Below are 20,923 nucleotides of genomic sequence, written 5' to 3' on the forward strand. Positions count from 1 at the left end.
GCTAGACAGTCAACAGGATATGGTTAACACCCACATTACACCTCAAGCAACATAGCCCTTCTAAACCCACACCACCAACACCCTCGTATGTGAAGGCCCTCAACAGTAACCTGCCAAGCAACAAGGACCCCCAAAGCTGAAACAAACCAATCACAAAAGTGTCACAGCTCACAACACCAGTGTGCCACCCAACAGCCTCTAAGGCAAGACAACTTCCCCAACAGTCATAGGTGACGCTATAGTCAGGCACACTAATGTCCCACTCACCAGGCTGAACAAGGAGAAAATTAGTTGCCCATCAGGTGCCAGGATCCACCACAATGCATGCACTCAAGTACAAATATGACAGTCATTGTCCATGTTGGAATGACTTTATGTACCTCCCTGGACGACATGGAAGAGCTCTCTGATCATGTGGCCCAGGCAGGTATGACCCTAGCCCCAAGTAGCATCCTGCCTTTGCCCAGAATACCACAGTAAAAGGACAAAATTAGCTAAGCTTCGGGTGCCATTCAAAGGGGATCCAGTATCCATTTACCTGGGACATGAGTGACAGACCACAATGCTTTGCCAGAGATGATGGTATGCACCTGTTGCCCCTGGGATTCAGGTTACTGGCTAAGGCTCTTGCCACCCTTATAGTGCTTTTTTTTTTATTTTTTATGCAGAGTTCAAAGGACAAAAACCACCACCGTAACAGGTACAAGCATGCAAAATCTGAAGGTAACTCTACTCAATGCTAGAAGTAGAAACCTCAAAATGCACTCAAGGCACTCCTAAAAATGGAGAACATAAATATCTGTGCAGTAACAGAGACCTGGTTCAAGGCTCCAGAGAGCACCCTGCAATACCAGGCTAAAGATCTTAACACTGTCAGCCACCAAACCAGGTCTGAAAACACAAGGTGGAGGAGTCTCCATATTCACACCACCAGGCTAGTTGCCCAACACAATGTTCTCAGGTGCAACACTAGGCAAGACCACAATCCAAATTGTAGCTTGCTACAGATCCCCCACCATGCCCCAAGATTCTCACTAAACATACTGGAAATTAATATACCAAACACCCCAATACTGGGCGATTTCAACTTCCTTGCCATTAACTGGGAGAATACTCATGCAACACCTTTGCCCAACGGTTCTTGGAATTCATAAATTCCAATGCCCTGCATCAACTAATCCATAGTCCCACCAGGGGCTCCAATATCCTAGACCTGGTCATTACCAACATGGGAAATCAGAGGGGGTGACCAGAGGTGTGGAGCATTGGTCAGGTCTGACCATATGCTATTCACCCTTAGCACCCCCACCCCCAGTAAGGAAACTTCCATAAAAAACGTCTCCAAAGCCAACTTCATGCTACTCAAGTCAGAAGTGACAAACTGCATGCAGACGGGAACTGAAAGTTCGACCGCTGAATCCTACACTAAAGGCACTATACGAGCACATCCACTCACACAAATCGTGCCATCCCAAATTAGAAACAAGATCCACTCCTCCAAATAAAAAGGAAGCCAATCTAGTGGTCCCCTGCCATAAACTTAACAAAAGGAAGAAACAGTTGCAGGAGAGGAAAATCCCAGTAAGAAAAAAAAAAAAAAAAAAAAAAAAAAAAAAAACACACACCACACACAACTCCCTTACCATCCCTCAGAAGCAGAGATCCCTCAAAATTCTCCAAAGCTAGTTACAAAAATAAGATTACCAAAGATTCCTGAGACAGCCACAAGGCATTCTATAGCTATGTCAAGAATCTAAATGGCAATACTCGAGATCTGCTCTGAGCTACAACAGAATGGCATTAAATATACTGATCCCAAGGAAATTATCGGTTCAGTGCCTTCACCCCCCGCTTAACCCCTAAAGGGCCCATCACAATACCAAAAGATTGAGAAATCCAACAGCCACACAGGTAAAACACCACTCTCCAAAGCCAAGAATACAGCATCCATGGGACCAGACATCCTGAACTGTGTACTACATGAACTACAAAATGAACTGGCACCTCACCAAAGTGTCATGTTTAATCATAGCCTCACCTCAGGCTTTACACCCACTGAGTGGCGCACAGCTACAGTTATCCTACTCCACAAGGGGGGATCCACCTTGGATCCTGGGAACTACTGCCCCATCAGTCTGAGGAGCCTGATCTGCAAGGTCATGGAGCTTATAAACAAAGACACTGGCAACATTCAAACAGGACCCCACCCAGTTTGGATTCGTGAAGGGCTGATCTCGTCTCCTGAACCTGACTGACTTCTGAAAATCAAAGCTGTGGACAAGAAGGCAGTCCACACAGCCCATCTGGACCTCTCCAAGGCCTTCACCACCCTCCACTCTGGAATCAGTGAAATTTAGTAAGCTGGGCATTAATCCCTACATCTTGATGGGTTGCCAACTGGCTTACTGACAGGAACCCACACTATAAAAGTATCAGACTCCAAATCCAGCTCCAAGTTAGGGTTCAGTCCTGGGACCGCTCATTTGGCATCTACTTCTCTGAAGTACAGCCCAACACCAAGGGACTCTTGCTAACAAACTTCACAGATTACTGCAAACTGGGAGCAATTACTGAATCCCCAAACGATGTGGATATTCTACAAAAGGGCCTTACAGAAACAGATGCTTGGTGCCAGCATAGTTATTCTCCTTTGGGAAAAAACATGTACCTATGAATTACCACATAAATGGCAGTACACTAAACACTGAAAGTGTGATGAGACTCAAGGACACAGGTGGACAGTGGTCTCACCTTTTGATAAGCGCATCACCACAATAATCAGGAAATCCTACATGGCACATCACGCTCCAGGGATCTAAGCCTGGTCATCACAGTGAACAAAAACATGCTGGAGGGATAGGTTCCTGACCCAAAGACCCCCCCAGACTCTGGAATAAACCGCCCATACATGTCAAGCAGAGTGCCTCTTTGGCCCTCTTCAAAAGGAACCTTGACAACCCTGGGATCACATCTGTCACCCTGCTAGAAGTCCAAGGAAATAAAGTCAGGGAATTATGGCTAGGCCTGTATAGGCCCCAAGGTAAATAGCCTAGTACCAACCTATGAACATCATTTTCCTCATCAAATCACAGGACATTTACCAGCTATCAAATCACAGGACATTTACCAGCTATCAGCAAAGGGTATATAAATGCTTAATCAGACAGAGACATTAGTGAGGATTCCTGCTTGCTAAGGAGTCATCTGACCCCTAGCTGTGTCTGTTTATGCCAGATTTCATATTAGTCATTCCGAAGGGTAGCAGGCGATTCAGGGGTCCTAATCTCATTTCAATACAAGGGTACCAAAGAGGTTCAAGCAAATACCAAGCAACTGGTCTATAAACTTACAGGCCTAGACAATAAACCAAAAACTGTCCCCCCCCACCCAGACAGACCTAGACCTCACCAGAATGGGAAGAGCACTGCACCCCCATCAAATCCTTATGGACTAGGTCAGAGCAGAGAGCTGCTTAACCCAGAAAACAAACCTGTAAAAGTTAGGAACTACTCAAAAGCAAACTACATGCTATTAAGCAAAGCAGAGAACACAGCTACCTATGCAGAATTAAAAAACAGATGTAAATGGCTGCAGAGGCTGACATACTTACCAGAAGCAAACCCATGCCTGGAATCCTCAACAGGGTGCACACACCAATCAGAAACAGGGGCTCTCAGATAACAGCACTTCAAACCAAGGTCAGGATAGCCCCCCACAGGCCAAGGATAATCACAAGGCCTTTCAGCTATGTCAGGAACCTTTAAAGGCAACACTCAGCAGTACTAAGAACGGTTCTTAAAATGGCACAGCTTTCACTGATCAAGGTGATAGCAAGAAAAGACTTCACTCCTCCTCAAAATCCCCAGTGAAACCCTCTTATTGCATCCCCACTCCCCCATCAACGGGAGCAGGTCCTGACAGAGCTCACCAAGGGTGACACCTTTTTAATAGGCCCCAACAGCCCAAAACAAGAAGCAGGAGCACTTCAAGCACTCAAACTACAGCCCCAAAACAGGTTATGTGTCGGGTACATGGAGGGCTGCAATTGTTGCCCCTCTTCAGGGTGGGGCATTCAGAGACCACTACAACAAGTCTAATATGCAAAAGCTGTGGAACAAATCAATGCAAAAAGGACAATGGCAAACTGTAAACACTGAACCCATCCTAGTTTGGGCTTTAAGGGTCACCAAGGCTATGGAGAAGGGCAAAACTACATACCACTATTGACTTGGCCAAGGCATACAATACAATATCCCTAAACCAAGAATAAATCCCTACAAAACCCAGGATCAGCAAGCTCACCTCCATAAAAAAAATGGCTCTGGGTTGAGCCTGCTCCCGTTAGCATCTACAGTGCCCAAGACCTCTGGCTCAGCATTCACAGATGACTAAACTAGGGTCAATAGACACCCCCCCCCCCAACCAGCATCCTACAAGAGGGTCTAAAATGACTGGTGCCAAAGGCACAGATTAAAAAATGTAAAGAAATAAGTTGTACTGCCCTTGGGGAACAGTATGTACAGTATAATCTGGCCTTCAACACAGCCAAGATGGTAAGAAAAATGATCCAACTCATAAGCAAGGGTATGGCATCCAAGGTGAAGCTGCAGTACCACTCTATCCTTTAGACCCATCATTTAGTACAATGACTTCGGTCGTGTACCTAACCAGCACTCCCAACAGTTGGAACACCCACAAAAAAGGCTCACTGGGAGAATCCAGGATACAAATACCCTGTCCTACATACACCACCTTGAGGCCACTCTGTACTCCTACAGGTTACCACGAGAAAATCTATGCCTGGCGTATGAGGCATCCATCCTCCAATCCAGCTGACTGGATTTGTTGCACATCCACAAAAAGTGTCAGAAAATAGATCAGGGACTTAACTTGGCCTGTGATAAAAAGAATATGCTGCAGGCACAGATGAATCTCAAAGGATCCCTGCAGAGAATAAGCTCCTCATCCATGTGAAGCAGAGATCATCCCTAACCACATTCAAACAAACCTTAACAAAATGGAAATCACAATTTTACCCCTGACCTGGCCACCATGTCTGTTGGTTGGTTATATAATTATAGTTGGTTCTATAATTTTCGTGCCTTTGTGCTGTAACTCAGAGCAGATCTGGGTGCTGCCATTGAGATTCTTGAATGCTTTGTGGTTGTCCTTGGAATTCGTGGCAATTTTATTTTCGTAGCTAGCTATGGAGGATCTTATAAGAGATCTCAGTTTCTTACGGAGGCTGACCAGGGAGCTCCTCCGCTCATGGATTTTACTCTTTTGCAACAGTTTCTTCCTTCTGTTGTACAGTTTGTTTATGGCAGGGGACCACCAGATTGGCTTCCTTTTTTTGGAGGCTAGCGTCTTGGTTCTGTTTGGGATAGCACGATCCATGCACGTGCTTATAGAGTGCATTTGTGTAGGATTCAGCAGTTGTAACTATTGTCCATCTGCATAGGTGTCATGAAGTTCACTACTTGTGTCTTAAGAAGCATTAAGTTGGCTTTGGAGAAATTTTTTACTGTGGTTTCCTTAATGGGGGGTGGGATGTGGATATCAAGGGTGATTAGCTTAAGGTCAGATCGGACCAACGATGAGTTTACTTCAGGTGTGGAACACTGGTCACTCATATTGGTAATGACTAGGTCTAGGATATTGTTGCCCCTGGTGGGGGTGTGGATAGGTTGATCTAGGGCATTGGAGTTTATGAATTCCAGAAAGCGTTGCACTAAGGAGTTGGTACACGAGTAGTTTTCCCAGTTAATGGTGGGTCTAGGATATTGCTGCCCCTAGTGGGAGTGTGGATAGGTTGATCTAGGGCATTGGAGTTTATGAATTCCAGAAAGCGTTGCACTAAGGAGTTGGTACACGAGTAGTTTTCCCAGTTAATGGTGGGGTAGTTGAAGTCTCCCATTATTAGGGTGTTTGGCTGAACCCTAATATTTTCCAGTACATCAAGAAGAGGAGTGGGAATCCTGGGGCATGGTGGGGGGATCTGTAGCAAGCTACAATTTGGATTGCAGTTTTGTCAAGAGTTAGTTGCACTTGGATTACCTCGGATGCATTATGCTGAGCAACTAGCCTGGAGGTGTGGATATCCTTAATGAATATGGACACAGCCCCACCTTTGGTGTTTCGGTCCAGGTTACATGGCCGAAAAGTGTGGTATGTGTTATAGCCTGGTAGTGCAGGGGTGCTCTCTGGAGCCTTGAACCAGGTCTCAGTCACTGCACAGATATCTATGTTCTCCATTTTAAGGAGTGCCTCGAGTGAGTGCATTTTGAAATTTAGACTTATAGCATTGAGTAGCACTACCCTCAGTTTTTGCTTGCCTGCCTGTTCCTGTTATGGTGGTGAATCTGTTACTTGAACCCTGCCTAAAAGGCACTATAGGGGCAGCAAGAGCTTTCGCCAGTATCCGGAATCCCAGGGGCGACAGGTGCAGGCCATCTGTGGCAAAGCATCGTGGTCTGTTGACCATGTCATCCCAAACAGACAGATACTGGATCCCCTTAGAATGACACCAGAAGCTTAGCCAATTGTTGAAGTCATCATTTTGTCCTTTTACTGCGTATCATTCTGGGCGATGGCAGAATGCTACTCAGCCTAGAGTCATACCAGACTGGGCTACAAGATCGCAGAGCTCTTCCAGGTCTCTTTTCATGTAGTCCAGGGAGGTACGTCTCAGGTCATTCACACCAACATGGACAATGACAGTCATTTGTACTTTGAGTGACCCGAGTGAGTGGGTTATGTGGTGGATCCTGGCACCCGACATGCAGCAGACAGTAACCTTGTTTAGCCTGGCGAGTGGGACAGCAGTGTGCCCGACTAGAGAGTCACCTATGACTAGTGTTTGGTATGTTTTGCCTTATTGACTGTTTGAGTGGCACACAGTGTGTGGTCTATGTGTCATTTGGGTTGTGTTGGGGAATGGAGGTTGCTTGCGTTTCTTCTTTGGAGGTCTCTTGCTTAGGCAGATTATTATCGAGAGCCTCCGTGAATGTTTGAGTTTGTGTGGATTTTGGTGGAGGAAACTTGGTGAGACTGACGAGTGTGGTGTGGTGCAAATGTTTACCTTCTCCTCATGACTGTCATGTTCAGTCTTGGTTGGAGAGAGCTTTATTGGCTAGATAAGTGCATCTCTAACAGGTTGTAGTGTTGGGTGGTAGGAGAGGGTTGTCTGTGTACATGAGGCAATTTCTACATTGCCTCAAGATGCCCAGATTCATCAGACAGGGGAGAACACTGGGAGCTGACCAGTGGACATGCCTGAATAAAAAACTACTTTCCTCTAGATAAGTGAGGAGAGAGTACAAGAGCAGTTTTTCTCAACGCTAGGTAATGAGGAAGAGTGCTACAGTAATTAGTGGCTTTAGTACTTACAAATTCTGGGCCAGAACCACTCCTCATGTGGTAGACTGGTTACCCAATGCTTACCACTCCCACTGATAAGCTAGAAGGCTTCCCTCCAACACAGAAAGGCTTGGGGGGCTCAAAAGCTTACAAACAGTCCTGGATACAGCAAATCTGTATCTGGAACTTAGCAAAAACAGTAAAAGTAGTAGCAAAAACAGTAGTAAACAATTCACATGCAGTGCAAGGTAGCACACGAGTATGTAGCAATATTAGACCACACACAGTTTGAAAAATGCAATTAAATTAAAAAGGACTAAAATAGTGCAGAAAGGGTTTATTGGGTAGAAGAGCAGTAACCAAAAAATAAACCCTGCCTACAAACAATTCTTACCCTAGGGAAGGGAATAAAAAATACACAATGTCACCCAGATCTCGTTTAGGACCAACAACAGCTCTCCCCATCAGTCCAGGGTTTCAATATCCAAATTGAATGTTCTGGCCCACCCATTAGATGAAGGCGCTGAAGTGGATGGCCTCTTTATATTCTTTAAATATTTCAGGCATTGTCTATATCCTTAAAAGTATTTCACCTCCAAACAGTTCACCTGGAACTCAATGTCCAATATAGCTAGCTATAGGACCCCCCCCCCCATAAGCCACCCTCAGACCATACCCCTACTTTGGGTGGGGGGGTGGGAGTCCCCATGCATTCACCTGGGAGACTTGCAACTACCCCTCTTAACTGAAAGAGGATCCTCAAACATGCACACCCAGCAATTTCCGAGTTAACACATTTAGTCCACACCCCAACCAAGGGCAATAAAGCCCTGGATTCTTGCCAATATGGGGCAGTTTGGTTCCATACCAACCAATATCGGGCAGTTTGGTTCCATACCAATTGTAACTTCATCCCTGGAAGTATTAAGACCACATTAAAAATTATATTTAGCTTAAGATTGAAGCCAGAAGCATCTTCCAATACCTCAATATTCACAGCTTATGCAAATAACCTAATCTGACCAAATGCAAGTGCCTCATTTTGATAACCCCACTGATTTATGAAGAATCTTGTCCACTAAATCATATGCATATGTAATAAAGTGCCAAATTTAAAAAGCAAACCTTTGTAGCAGTCTCTTAATTGACTTCATAAACAATTAACCAAGGAAAGGATAACCACAAAATTATGTTAGGAACCCAAGAAATCATGCCCAACATAGTTTACAGCCAGTAGTTATCACATACGTAACCCCCCCCCCCCCGTAGTTATAGACCCATAAGCCTAACCAGCCTCATCAAGGCAGCTATGGAAAGGATCACCACTATAATTTTATTAATTCAATACAGTGTCAGTGGCTAAACAGGTATATCAATTAATGCCACAGCAGTACAGCAGGGTGCTCTCCTGGATGGGTCATCCTTTAGACAAGATATTAAAGCAGAAAACACATCTACCCAAGTTTTTGATGGCTCAAGTGGATGTCATACGCCATGGCACCTACTGAAATGGTTAGGGGAAGTTTCCCAAATCCCCACTTCTCCCCTGAAAAAGGGTACTAGCCTAGTGGGACAAACCCAGTCAAAAAGCGTAGACAAACATCCCACATTCAGGTATCCTAGATAAACTCTCAGCTAAGTGTAAATCACTATTTGCTAGGTAGCAGACTGCCTCACAAACAGAACCCAGGAAGTTAGGGTGAAGATTTCTACCTACTCCGAAAACTAGCAGTGTAACCCAGACAGTCCTTGGCTACTCCTCTACTTCTCAGGTAGAATTAAAATTTTATAACTGACCAAGTATGCAATTACTAAATCTGGTGCCATCATATACGCCCCAAAGGGCAGCAAAGCCCTCAAAATGTCTTGACCATTGCAAGGAAATACTCTCACTGCACAGCTTATACAAGACATGCAACGTCCAGGTAAGATGTAATTAATCCACTACCTGGCTCTTCAGGCAAATAAATTTAATATGATGCCCCATTTGGTACATACCTGACAACTGGAGTGCCCACAACAGTTTCTAGGACTAGGTGTGTACGGGGATTTTGAATAAAATAAGGGGCTACATAGCTTGTGCAATTCTGACCCAACACAAAGCCTTGCTCTCTCATCATACAGGCTACTAAGTTTAGAGGTTAACCTTGTGTTCACAGGCTTTACAGACTGACCCTGTCAGATCCATTACACATCCACAACCAACTGTATTCTGGACACCCACTGAAGAGAACTTTATCCCTAGTGCAACATTATTACAAGACAGAGGGCTAGGCATCCAAGATGAATTACCTCACTTCAAACAATTCAAGGATGTGGAAACTGAAAAATTCAGTTTACAAAAGCCTGTGTCCCTCATGGATGGGGCCTAAATGTTTTAACATATCCTTGTTCTGACCACCTCTTGAGTTACTCATACAGAATACAAGGACCACAGGAATTTACAGAATTCTAGATACTCACCCCTACAACATTGTTTTTTTTCTATTTCCATTTGTGCAAACTTCCAACAAAATACAGTGAAAGTTTTCATCAATTAGAGACCATCCAAACAAAAGCATCTATGAACCTATTAAAATAAATCCCGAACATGTCTGGCCTCTTTAGGGCATTTTTGGTTTGAAGTATATATATAAAAAAAAAAATATGCCAGTGTTGATCAAAAAACAAGAAAAAAGTCTTCAGTTTCGGGCAAGGTCTGCACTGTTGCATTTCACCAACTACTGCCAATAAGCCAGTAAAGATGAAGCCATCCTTTGTTAACAATCAACTACCCAAATTGGTCTGTTCCTACAAAAAGTAAGTTTTCTGGCAAACAGAGAACCAAAGTGACTAAATGACAGTTTCCAACTTCATGCCCTTCGTTTTGTATTGGTATGCATTTTCCGCATTATAAAGTTAGCAAGTTGTTAGAATAAAGATTGCCCCCCCAAGTTTTGGCTTTGTCCAGCAATTTTGTATTAAAGTTTGAGGCATGGTCTACCACATCTCATTCTCACTGGGATATACTACAAGCTGCTTTCCTAACGTATTTTGCGCCTCATTACCATTATCTACTTGCTGAAAATTTTTATTGCATTCCTATTGAAAATTTGCACAAATGGAGGGAACAGTCTCACGTACTCTTGTGTAGTTGCTTAGAAACATGTAATGCTACATGCACTTTATTGTTGATTATTTTTCCAACATTTTAAATTGGTCTAAAATGATTTTAATTTTATTTGGATAAAACTTGAATGCTGTATAAACTTGCTGTGAATTGAACATGATTGCTTTTGAATTTGGATAATGTTTTTGGTCGCACAAGCCACTATTTTTGGTGACCAGACTTAATGGGAGACGCAGCTTGCTTCCACTCCATCACTGGGAACTCTCCCAAGATCTGGGTGCACCCCAGGGTTAAGTGAGCCAGAAACATCCTCCATCATCATAAATGGAGTTACTTCTAGAGAAATGCAAACATGAACTGCACTTACCTGCTCTGAAGTACACACCAATACTTTGAATGTTACTCCCAAAATTGGTCTTGCAATTGTTTCTATTGATTTTTTAAGCTAGAAGTCTTTCCTCCCCAGCTGTAGCATAATAAGCTCAGGATGTTTAGCAGGAAATCTGTAATAAGCAAGAGTGGCGATTCTTCTTGATCACAAACCACCAGAGCACAACTGTGGGTGTACAACTCTAGCTGGTCCAAGTTCTACTTTTCTAGCTTTTGCGGCATTATTAAATACCTTGGAATGTCTGCAAAATAGTTAGGGCACAGGGTTACTCAGCTAACAAGTGCCAAGCAACAGATTAAAAACATTCAATCACACAAAGCTCATATGTAATTGACAAGTTTGTGTAGGTTAACTGAAGACTTGGCTTACTTCAAATAACATTACTAAGCATGTCCAAGGGGACATCAGTGTATAATCAGGATCATAAATATACACTGCTCAATACCAGTTAAATGTAAAATTGGTTAGAGAGAGGACAGGGGGGAAAAAGGACAAAATAGTACTGATGAAACTAGGCACAAGCAAAGATCTGAAGTTAAGAAAAGCAAGGGAACAGGGCTGCAAACCTTTTTAATGTGCACATTCAGTTACACTTACTAATCAGCTGTGCCTCGTAGGGCAAGAAAATAAGATGTTCTTACCAACAGGGAAGGTGGAAGAGTACCCGATACAGGTACATCTCCTAAAGTTAACCCCCCCCCCCAAAAAAAGTTTTTTTTTTATACCTTGACACTCAGAACTGTGCAACATTTACAGGTAATAAGTGGGATATATGTCAGTTTCCCCAGAGGGTAACCACCCCATGAACTGCACTTAGTCTTTTATAACCACAGTAGTGCAGCAGATAGCTTTGTTGCCTTACAGCAGGAGGTTCTCCTGTTTGATGATCAGTGGTGATGCTTTGTGTGAAGTCTGCACATCTTCCCCATGTTCACATGCACATCTTCCGGGTGCTTCTGTGTCCTCCCACATCAGATATGCAGTTTGTGTACTGGACACCAAATTGGACATCTGTGTGTGGTATGGAACAGCTGCAGCAGGGTTAGCCACCCAGCAGTGTGGACCATGGCTCTAATAGATTGCCAATGCTGAAGTGACCTTGTGTTAAAATGGTCAAAGGGGTTGTGGATGGATCCAGCAGCACTATATGCCCAAATTTGCACATGCATATTTTTAGCATTATGAAAAGATGCAAGAACTTTTAATCTGAACTATTCTTGAGTCACTCAGCCAAAAACTGCATAAGTATGGAGAGGCACAAGCCAAATAAGATGCAGTTTGGGGAAAGCTACCCTAGAGTCCCCATGGTAAATGCACACACACTGTTAACCTGGATAGATAAAATGGACACAAAATTCAAAAAAAAGAGAACTAATTTAGTATTTCTACATTACAACCATAAAAAAATTTATAATAAGGATTTTATCTTCATAGCTTTATAGGTATTTGGCTGCCAGAGAGCATTTATAAGCCTAGCCAGAGTGTCCACTTTCACCGCCCCATTAACGGAGTCTGTCAAGCAGAACCAATGACGTGATCCCGGGGCGTATTTTCTGTTACCCATCCACTCAAGGCTTCTCTTGAGTGTTAGTGAGGGGCTCTACCTAATGTAGTTAGGAATTTTGTTCCAAAGCATGGGGAGTCAGACAGGAATCTATCCCTCCAGCATGTTCCACTTACTGTTGTGGTGAGGTTTAGCTCACTAAAGTGAGTGGCTCGTAGTCTTTGCATTCTTTAGGTGGAGCACATCCATCAATTCTGAGTTGGACATGGCTTTGTAAGACAGGCAAGGACCTTAACATTACAATTCCATTGCGAGTGAGACAGAAAAAAAAATTGGGAGGTATAATATTTAAGAAAGTGCTACAATCTAAATTACGTTGCTTAAGTATACCTACACAGCAAGTGAGGAATAACAGAACATTTGTCTGGACTGTGTAAAACATAACATTACAGACAAAGACATCTATAATGTAGCATGTTTTTGGATTGCTTTGGATACCATGTAGTTAATGCGATAGTCAAAATGTAGTCAGATGATTTTTTGCGCTTGTTACAGTATTTTATTCTTGGAAATACGGGACTGGCTTGCAGCACACCATCTTTGGAACCATACCGACTAAGTACCTCGCGCTTAGTTCTGCGCAGGTATGGGTGTGTCGGTAGTGAGTGACAGAAAATGGGCGTCTCTAATATACCCAGACTATAACCCTGGAGGACCATCACATTTTTTTTAAACTTGCACTTTGCAAGCCCCTACTTCACAGTATCTCCTCGATATGATACTCTTTATAGGGATGCTGTGTGTAATAAGGGCTTACCCAGTGATAAGAGTTTAAGCACCCTGCACGTTTCCTACGCCTCGAACTTTTACAGTTAGCTGCTTACCCATTTTTTTTTTCAAACACTTGGCATTCCAGTTATGGATGGGGTCTGCACAAAAAGACAACGCAATTCAGCTCATTCCACTCGTCCCAGTTAGTAAGACTGCCTACAAAAGAAAGAGAAAAAAACACCATACAACTATAGCGAATAAGGGCCAAAACTCCAAAATAGACAGCGGCGTTTTTCAGTAGCCCTGAGGTTTTATGGCGGGAGTGGTTGCACAAATTAGCAGAACGGGAGCAACATTCTGAATGAAATAAGCGCATACAATTCTAAACAAATACACAACGTTAAAAACTAAGCGTTAACTACATAAATTAACACGTCTACGTACATAGAGATCCCTCAATTGTAATCTGTTGGTATCGAAGTGCTGATAGTAAATCTGCACAAACCCAGATCCAATCTGTTCCCACACCGGTACTGCATCCATCTCGAATACTGGTTTACAGCGCAGAGATCTAGAAATAAAACAGAACAGGGAAATGCAAAGGACTTCGTAGTGATTTTGTAGTTTATAATTACATAGTTGTGACCATTACAAAGTGACAGCAGCACACGTGGAAGGAACCCCTACGTCTTGAATCAAACTACACGCGGGATATTAGTACTTGATCAGTCACTAAAAACACGTTCTACATCAAAACTACTTAATAAATAGCATAATTCTACGGCAGCACAGGAAGCTGAGCCAGGAGTTACCAAAATATACACCATACACCCCCACTAACATATGCTCATTTTTTGTCAAATGTTTAACTTTACTTCACTAAAGCACAGGAAACGTCTAATTAATCTTTAACCCCATTATTAATTAAATCACCTAACTTAGATTTGAAAAAATATATATGTATACACATATTTATCCAACATGAACATACACAGTAATATAAACGAAGTCAGTAAATAAAAAAATATATCTAAAACTCACTTGATAACAGCACAATTTCTAGGAAAAACTTCCCGCTACTCCGCAGGCCCACTTAACTAGAGGACGTCACAGTGGAATTGACGTTTGCTCCTCCCTCCGGAAATATGATGCTTGTTGGCGCTCTGAACTGCTGTTGAATGTTCTTGAAACACGTGAGTGTGTTCGAAATTGTGACAACCGGTACATTTGTGAATGATGCGCGCAAGTTATGGACTACCAATTCAAAATATCTTGTATTGTATGCATTGCACTTTTCAGTCTGCCTTACGTCTAATGTCATCTGTCGGTTTACGTGCCTAATTATAGTTGATTGAAACTACTACTGATAGTTTAAGGTCTCAAGAAAGGTGGGCTGCTTGAAAAGTTACCCAGCAGCGAAGCTTACGCAAACTTGGGAGCTTTGCCTTCGAATACGCCCACATCTAGGGTATTCCACAAAAAAAAAAAAAAAAATTCTGTTCATAATTGCTTACTAAGTTAATGACCACAGGGGCTTTTTAAGCAAGCTCTGGTAGCCTTGGTAGATGAAGAATTTACAAACAAGGGTTTGTGAGATAAAACATTTTTTATTTTTTGGGGGATGAACCATTTACAGGCTGCCTGTTTCGTTCTGTTAGAGACATAGGTCTCAAACGGGGATGAATTTCCTGTTCCTCATCCATTTGTCCAAATTACAGTTCAATTGGGGAGTTATGTTTTTTTTCAGTTACCACACTAGGTTCTGTTTGGAAGCATGATGATGCTCTGCTGTTACCAGGAAAATAACGGCTTAATAAAGGTGACTTTTTGGTTGTGTTTTAAATTCGTTTCTGTCCATTACCACAATGATGGCAGACTGTGACCCTCAGACTCCAATTTATAAGCTGATTTTTTTCTCCTTTCTTTGTTTAAGTTTTGATCCTTCTATGCTTTATTTCCTTAACAAATGTACATGTGGCATGGTTTCCTAATGCTGGCTAATTTGCAACGATATAATGACTTCAAAGTACATTGGCATTGCATGCCATTCTTAAAACGCTCAGAAAATGAACAGTTACTAGATCAAAGTATTCACTTGAAGAGGAGATGGATGAATAGTAAGCAAAATTAACAGTTGCGTTTTGACAAGGAAAAAGAGATCCTTTCAAGGCAAGAGGAAATGTGTGCTGACAGGAGCAATCTGTAGCATCTTGTCTGTGATTGCATAGTTTGTACTTCTAAGTAATCTTTAATTAGTGTTTCAGGAAAGAAATTCTGAGGCAAAACTGTTTTTAATACTTTCCTTTCTGGAAAATTTATAGACAGCATGCAACACATTTCTTTTATCAGTTAACAGGTAGTTCCAGCAGCCAACTGTATAATTGTCTGTGTAAGACATGCAAATTATGAGGTAACGACTTAATAGCATTGAACAGAAAGGTCCATGCAAAAAGTTAGGGCACATTCCATTCAAAGAGCTCCCAAAGAAAACAAAACAAATTTATATAACATGTTTGCTTTTATTTTACTAAACAAATACACATATTTTACATATACTCCTATATAAAACAGAACATATCAGTTTGCTTTTATTTTACTATACAAATGTATATATTTTTACCTATACTCGTATAACAGGTATCGTAGGTGAAATAATGTTACACTAATATTATGCTGGGCCACTGGTGCAGAGAATAAGGATATATTTGTGGTATAAGCAGTCCACGTTTAAATGTGGATGGAGCTGCTCTTCAGGCCAGTATTTTAAGTAATCCATGACAGCTGCAGCAACTATGAAATCTGCCTGTGAAGCAAAGCTCTTTACATTTCTTGGCATCTAGCTTTAGCTTATATATATAGAGAGAAAGAGAGAGATTGAGATTTGTTTGCTGGTGTAGTGCACTGATCAGTATTAACCAATTTCAGGCTGAGCTCTTGTGAAATACAAATCATTTCACTAACCAAAAATACAGAAATGTAAGCAGAGTAAGTCAGAGTAAAATAAATGTGCATATACATTCTATTGAACAAGCGCAGTACAATGTACAATCAATCAGAGTTAATGTACAGTATATACATTAGTTTCTAAAGTGGGTCAAACTTCAGGGAATCTTGAGGAGGAAAAGAGAACTGGAAAGGAGACAGGTTAGCTGATATGTCCTGTGCTGGAGCATTTGGCTTGGATGAAGAATTGCTTTTTGAGCTGCATTCTGAACTTTGAGTAAGTACTGGTTTTCTTAATGTTGATGAGGACAGCTTGACAAAGAGTAGGTGCCTGAAACTAGAAAGTATGTGCCATGCTGTGGAGTTGGTTCTAGGGATAATGAGAGTTGGCGTGGCTTGTGATGAGTGTCTCAGATTGTATGAGGATTTTTTCTTCTTAAAGTGTAACTGAAACATGTGGACTTGGAGTAGTTTGCAGAGTTGGAAATCCTAAAAGTAGGTTAGATCTTTGTTTCATTAGTAGCCATGTGGCTTTTTCTAGGGTGATAGAACGATACACACAGAGAGGTGAGTTTGTAATGAATCAGCAGACACTGTTAGAAATAGTCTGGAGTGTGGCAATGTTTTTTGGAGGCAGAAGCAAAAATGGGAACCCATATTCAAGTTGGCAAAGGAGACCTCCTTTTCCAACTGCTCCTCTGGCTGGTTGAGATATAAAAGGGGAAATCTTTTTGACACAGAAGAGGAGGGAGTTTATTTTGGCTCTCACTTTCTCTATGTGGAAATGGAAGTTTAGTGACTGACCAAGCCATTGTCCTAGGTATTTGAAGGTGAGGTTGTCTCTATTGAATGGCTGTATAGGTCAAAGATAGTTAACAAGTCAAGTGCTTGGTGAATTCTCTCTGGCATTCCAAAAAGGATAGTTTTGGACTTGGCGAGGTTGAGAAGTAGTTTATGGTTTATGAGCCATTAATGGAGTTCCTGTAAGTCTGACTGGAGTTGATATTGAATGTTGGTGTGAGAGTGATCTGATCAGAAAATGACTGATATGGTGCATCAGCATAGAGGACAAGTGTGAGCAGGAGCGGCCTTAGGTCAACTGGTGCCCTAGGCAAAAGGGCTCCACGGCGCCCCCCACTACACCACCTGTTGCCCCCATCCTGGTCTAACTACATTAAATAAATACTGGAAAAGCACCCCTGCTAGAGCAGAGCCCTAGGCGGCCGCCTAGTTGGCCTATGCCTAAGGCCGACTATGAGTGTGAGATGGGGAAGGTCACAAGGAAGTTTGTTAATGAATATGAAGAAAAGAAGAGGGACAAGAATGGGTCCTTGTGGTACACCTTTGGTAATAGAGGTAGATGCTGATTGGTAGGATTCTATTTAAACTATGAAGTATCTGTCTGTGAAAAAAAATTTTAAACCAAGGAGGAGTGTCTGTACCAATACCAATTTCATTTAGTTTGTTTTGGAGAAGATAGAGGTCAATGAGGTCAAAAGCCTTTGTCAAATCTATAAAAAGGTTGCCTATAATGAGGCCACTATTACAGTTTAGCAGGATGTTACCAGCTGGGAACCAAAGTGCTGTCAAAGTACTTCATTCAAGATAGAGTCCATATTGTTTGGAGGAGAGCAGCTAGTACTGCTGGATATAAATGGAGAGTTGGGTGTTGACTAACTTTTCAAGAAGTTTGCCTGGAATTGGGTGGATGGATATTGGACAGACACTAGAAGTATCTTTTGGGCTGGTTTGCTTTGGGAGGGGTTTAAGTAGAGCAGATTCCCAAATCTATGGCATGATGTTTTGTGTGAGACATGGATTATATATGTGGGTGAGAGGAAGACATAGACACTCTCTGCAGTGATATATGAACCAGGAGTTTATGTTAAGTAAAAAAGCAATGAGTGCACCATAGACTGTGACATCAGCTCCAATAAAGTCCCAATGAGATTTCCTTTTTTAACAGAATCCACATTTATTATTAAAAACAAACAGACTGCAGTAAAATATGTGAGCGCTTTCGCGTTGTTATACAACGCTTCATCAGACATAAAAACAGTTACTGAGTGCCTCATTATAAACACCTACATATGATGACATCATAATATTCTTAAAGGAACAAACATATAAAAATATCTAAAAAATCAACTGCACTTATTATAGCATGGATATCATAATGCTTAATGGTTTAAAGGTCTAGAAGCTAGAAAGCGACGATAGTAAGCCTGTCGTTAAGCCCAAATCTATGGGCTTGTAGCTTCAAGATCCATTTGCCTTCCCTCTCTTCAACCCTGTTCTTGATATTGCCTAATCTACCATCTATAGTCACCATTTCAAGGACTAAGAACTTAAACTTGTGTATCACCTTGGTCCCCAATATGTTTGCCAATGCATTCAGAGTGTTTCCTTTTGCTATTGCATATACATGCTCTCTAATCGTTGTAGATCTAGTCGTCATCCCCACATAAAACGTCCGGCAAGATTGACAATCTGCTAAATATACTAAATTAGTAGATTTACAATTAGCATGATGTTTAAATGTATATGTCCTCTTGGTCTCAGGGTGTACATAGCTGTTAGTGTTAGCAATGTATCTGCATTGATTACAAGTGTGGCAGGCAAAGGTGCCTGTTTTGTGACTCTTCTGGACTTGAATTGGTGTCCTGTCGTAACAAAGTAACCTGTTGAGTGAAAGCATATTTTTTTATATGGTTGACACCAGACCTAGAATAGCATATAAAAATATGCATTCACTCAACAGGTTACTTTGTTACGACAGGACACCAATTCAAGTCCAGAAGAGTCACAAAACAGGCACCTTTGCTTGTCATACTTGTAATCAATGCAGATACATCGCTAACACTAACAGCTATGTACACCCTGAGACCAAGAGGACATATACATTTAAACATCATGCTAATTGTAAATCTGCTAATTTAGTATATCTAGCAGATTGTCAATCTTGCCGGACGTTTTATGTGGGGATGACGACTAGATCGTTACGCGAACGTATTAGAGAGCATGTATATGCAATAGCAAAAGGAAACACTCTGAATGCATTGGCAAAACATATTGGGGACCAAGGTGATACACACAAGTTTAAGTTTTTGGTCCTTGAAATGGTGACTATAGATGGTAGATTAGGCAATATCAAGAACAGGGTTGAAGAGAGGGAAGGCAAATGGATCTTGAAGCTACAAGCCCATAGATTTGGGCTTAACGACAGGCTTACTATCGCGCTTTTAGCTTCTAGACCTTTAAACCATTAAGCATCATGATATCCATGCTATAATAAGTGCAGTTGATTTTTTAGATATTTTTATATGTTTGTTCCTTTAAGAATATTATGATGTCATCATATGTAGGTGTTTATAATGAGGCACTCAGTAACTGTTTTTATGTCTGATGAAGCGTTGTATAACAACGCGAAAGCGCTCACATATTTTACTGCAGTCTGTTTGTTTTTAATAATAAATGTGGATTCTGTTCAAAAAGGAAATCTCATTGGAACTTTATTGGAGCTGATGTCACAGTCTATGGTGCACTCATTGCTTTTTTACTTGATATTTCTTACCTGAGGAGAGTGCTTTACCAGGAGTTTATGTTGCCAGATCCAGGAAGGGGTGTCAGTGGAAATATTTTCAAGTAGAACAGAGACTTCTGTGGGACATATGCATTTGAAGTGGAAGAGGGGGACAAATGGTGATGGGGTGGGCAATATATGGTCTTTGGAAGGTGTGGAGTTTATTGATGGGAGGCTGCTACATGATTTAAGGAAATCTGGAGAAGGTTTTGCTATACTACATTGAATGGTGTTTGTAGCCAGGGTATCACAAGGAGGTTTTCTTCCTGTAAGTAAGTTAACCTTTTTCCAAATCTGTTTGGGTGAATGTAAGAGGTTAGTTTGTTTCTTTGTTTTAAGATTAATTTTGTGCCTTCTGATGAACTTCTTGGCTAGGTTACACAAGACTATAAAGGAGGTGGAGTTGACAGTTGTGGGTGTCTGTTTCCATTTTTGTCATGCCGCACTTAGACTTAAAAGATGTTTGAGATCGGTGGATAGCCATTCAGTTTTGGTGGGTTTATAAATCCTGTGAATAAGTAGGAAGAATTTGTCTTGCAGCTGGAGTAGAAAGTTGGTTAGGCTTACAGCTACTGTATTAGGGTCATGTAAGGAGAGCATATGGCCCCAGTTGTGAGCTCTGAGAAATGTTCTTAGTTTATCTATATTTGTGCTGCTCTGGTTTCTATTGTTGGTAGTTTTACAAGATGGTTGACTATTGTAAAGTTGATTGGGCAGTGATCACTTAGTGATGGTGGTGAAAGATTTATGTTGATGATGGAATTTGACATGTTTGTAATAATCGGTCTAGTGTGAAGTGTTTGGAGGACCAGAGGTTAGGTCTTATTTGTTCTTTGATGAGTGGAAGAAGACCTAGGTCTGCTAGGAAAGTACCTATGTCAGATACAATAGTGTCAAGATAATTAAGATTGAAGCTCCCTAGGATGATTATGTTATTATTTTTGGGGCAGTTATTAAGGCTTCTGTTTTGTAATAATAAACTATTTGTTAACTGGGTAACCTAGAGAATAATGTTTGGCTACATGCTCAAAGTCCACAGTAAGCAAATATAGGGTATGGGAATCAAAACCAGGATTGCTGCAGGGTCTAGGTCTGGCAGCAAAAGAGTCTGAAACTCTTAAATTAAACGTGTATACCAAAATGCCTGACAACCTGTTAGTTTTGTCAGGAAGTTGTATTGTAAACTATCTGGTTGCAGACTAGTTGCTTGTCAAACATCCTAAGCAGATCTTATCAGTATTTTTATTTATTTATTGATATTTT

At 41.5% G+C, this 20,923-nt stretch overlaps 1 protein-coding gene across 1 annotated transcript in view; it reads right to left on the reverse strand.

Moving 5' to 3' along the window:
- LOC122798233 (nuclear transport factor 2-like) overlaps positions 1-14,295 on the reverse strand; it is a 110,087-nt gene extending 95,792 nt beyond the window's left edge. Inside the window, exons 1-2 of the mRNA XM_044067012.1 lie at positions 14,176-14,295; positions 13,579-13,705 (exon numbers count right to left, since the gene is read on the reverse strand). Coding sequence (XP_043922947.1) covers positions 13,579-13,677 — 99 coding nt within the window. The 5' untranslated portion in view covers positions 13,678-13,705; positions 14,176-14,295. The remainder of the gene's footprint in view (positions 1-13,578; positions 13,706-14,175) is intronic.
- Between the last annotated feature and the right edge of the window lie 6,628 nt (positions 14,296-20,923).

The sequence above is a fragment of the Protopterus annectens genome, chromosome 3.part1, assembly GCF_019279795.1.
Source record: "Protopterus annectens isolate FY-2018-M chromosome 3.part1, PAN1.0, whole genome shotgun sequence".
Taxonomy (NCBI): Eukaryota; Metazoa; Chordata; order Ceratodontiformes; family Protopteridae; genus Protopterus; species Protopterus annectens.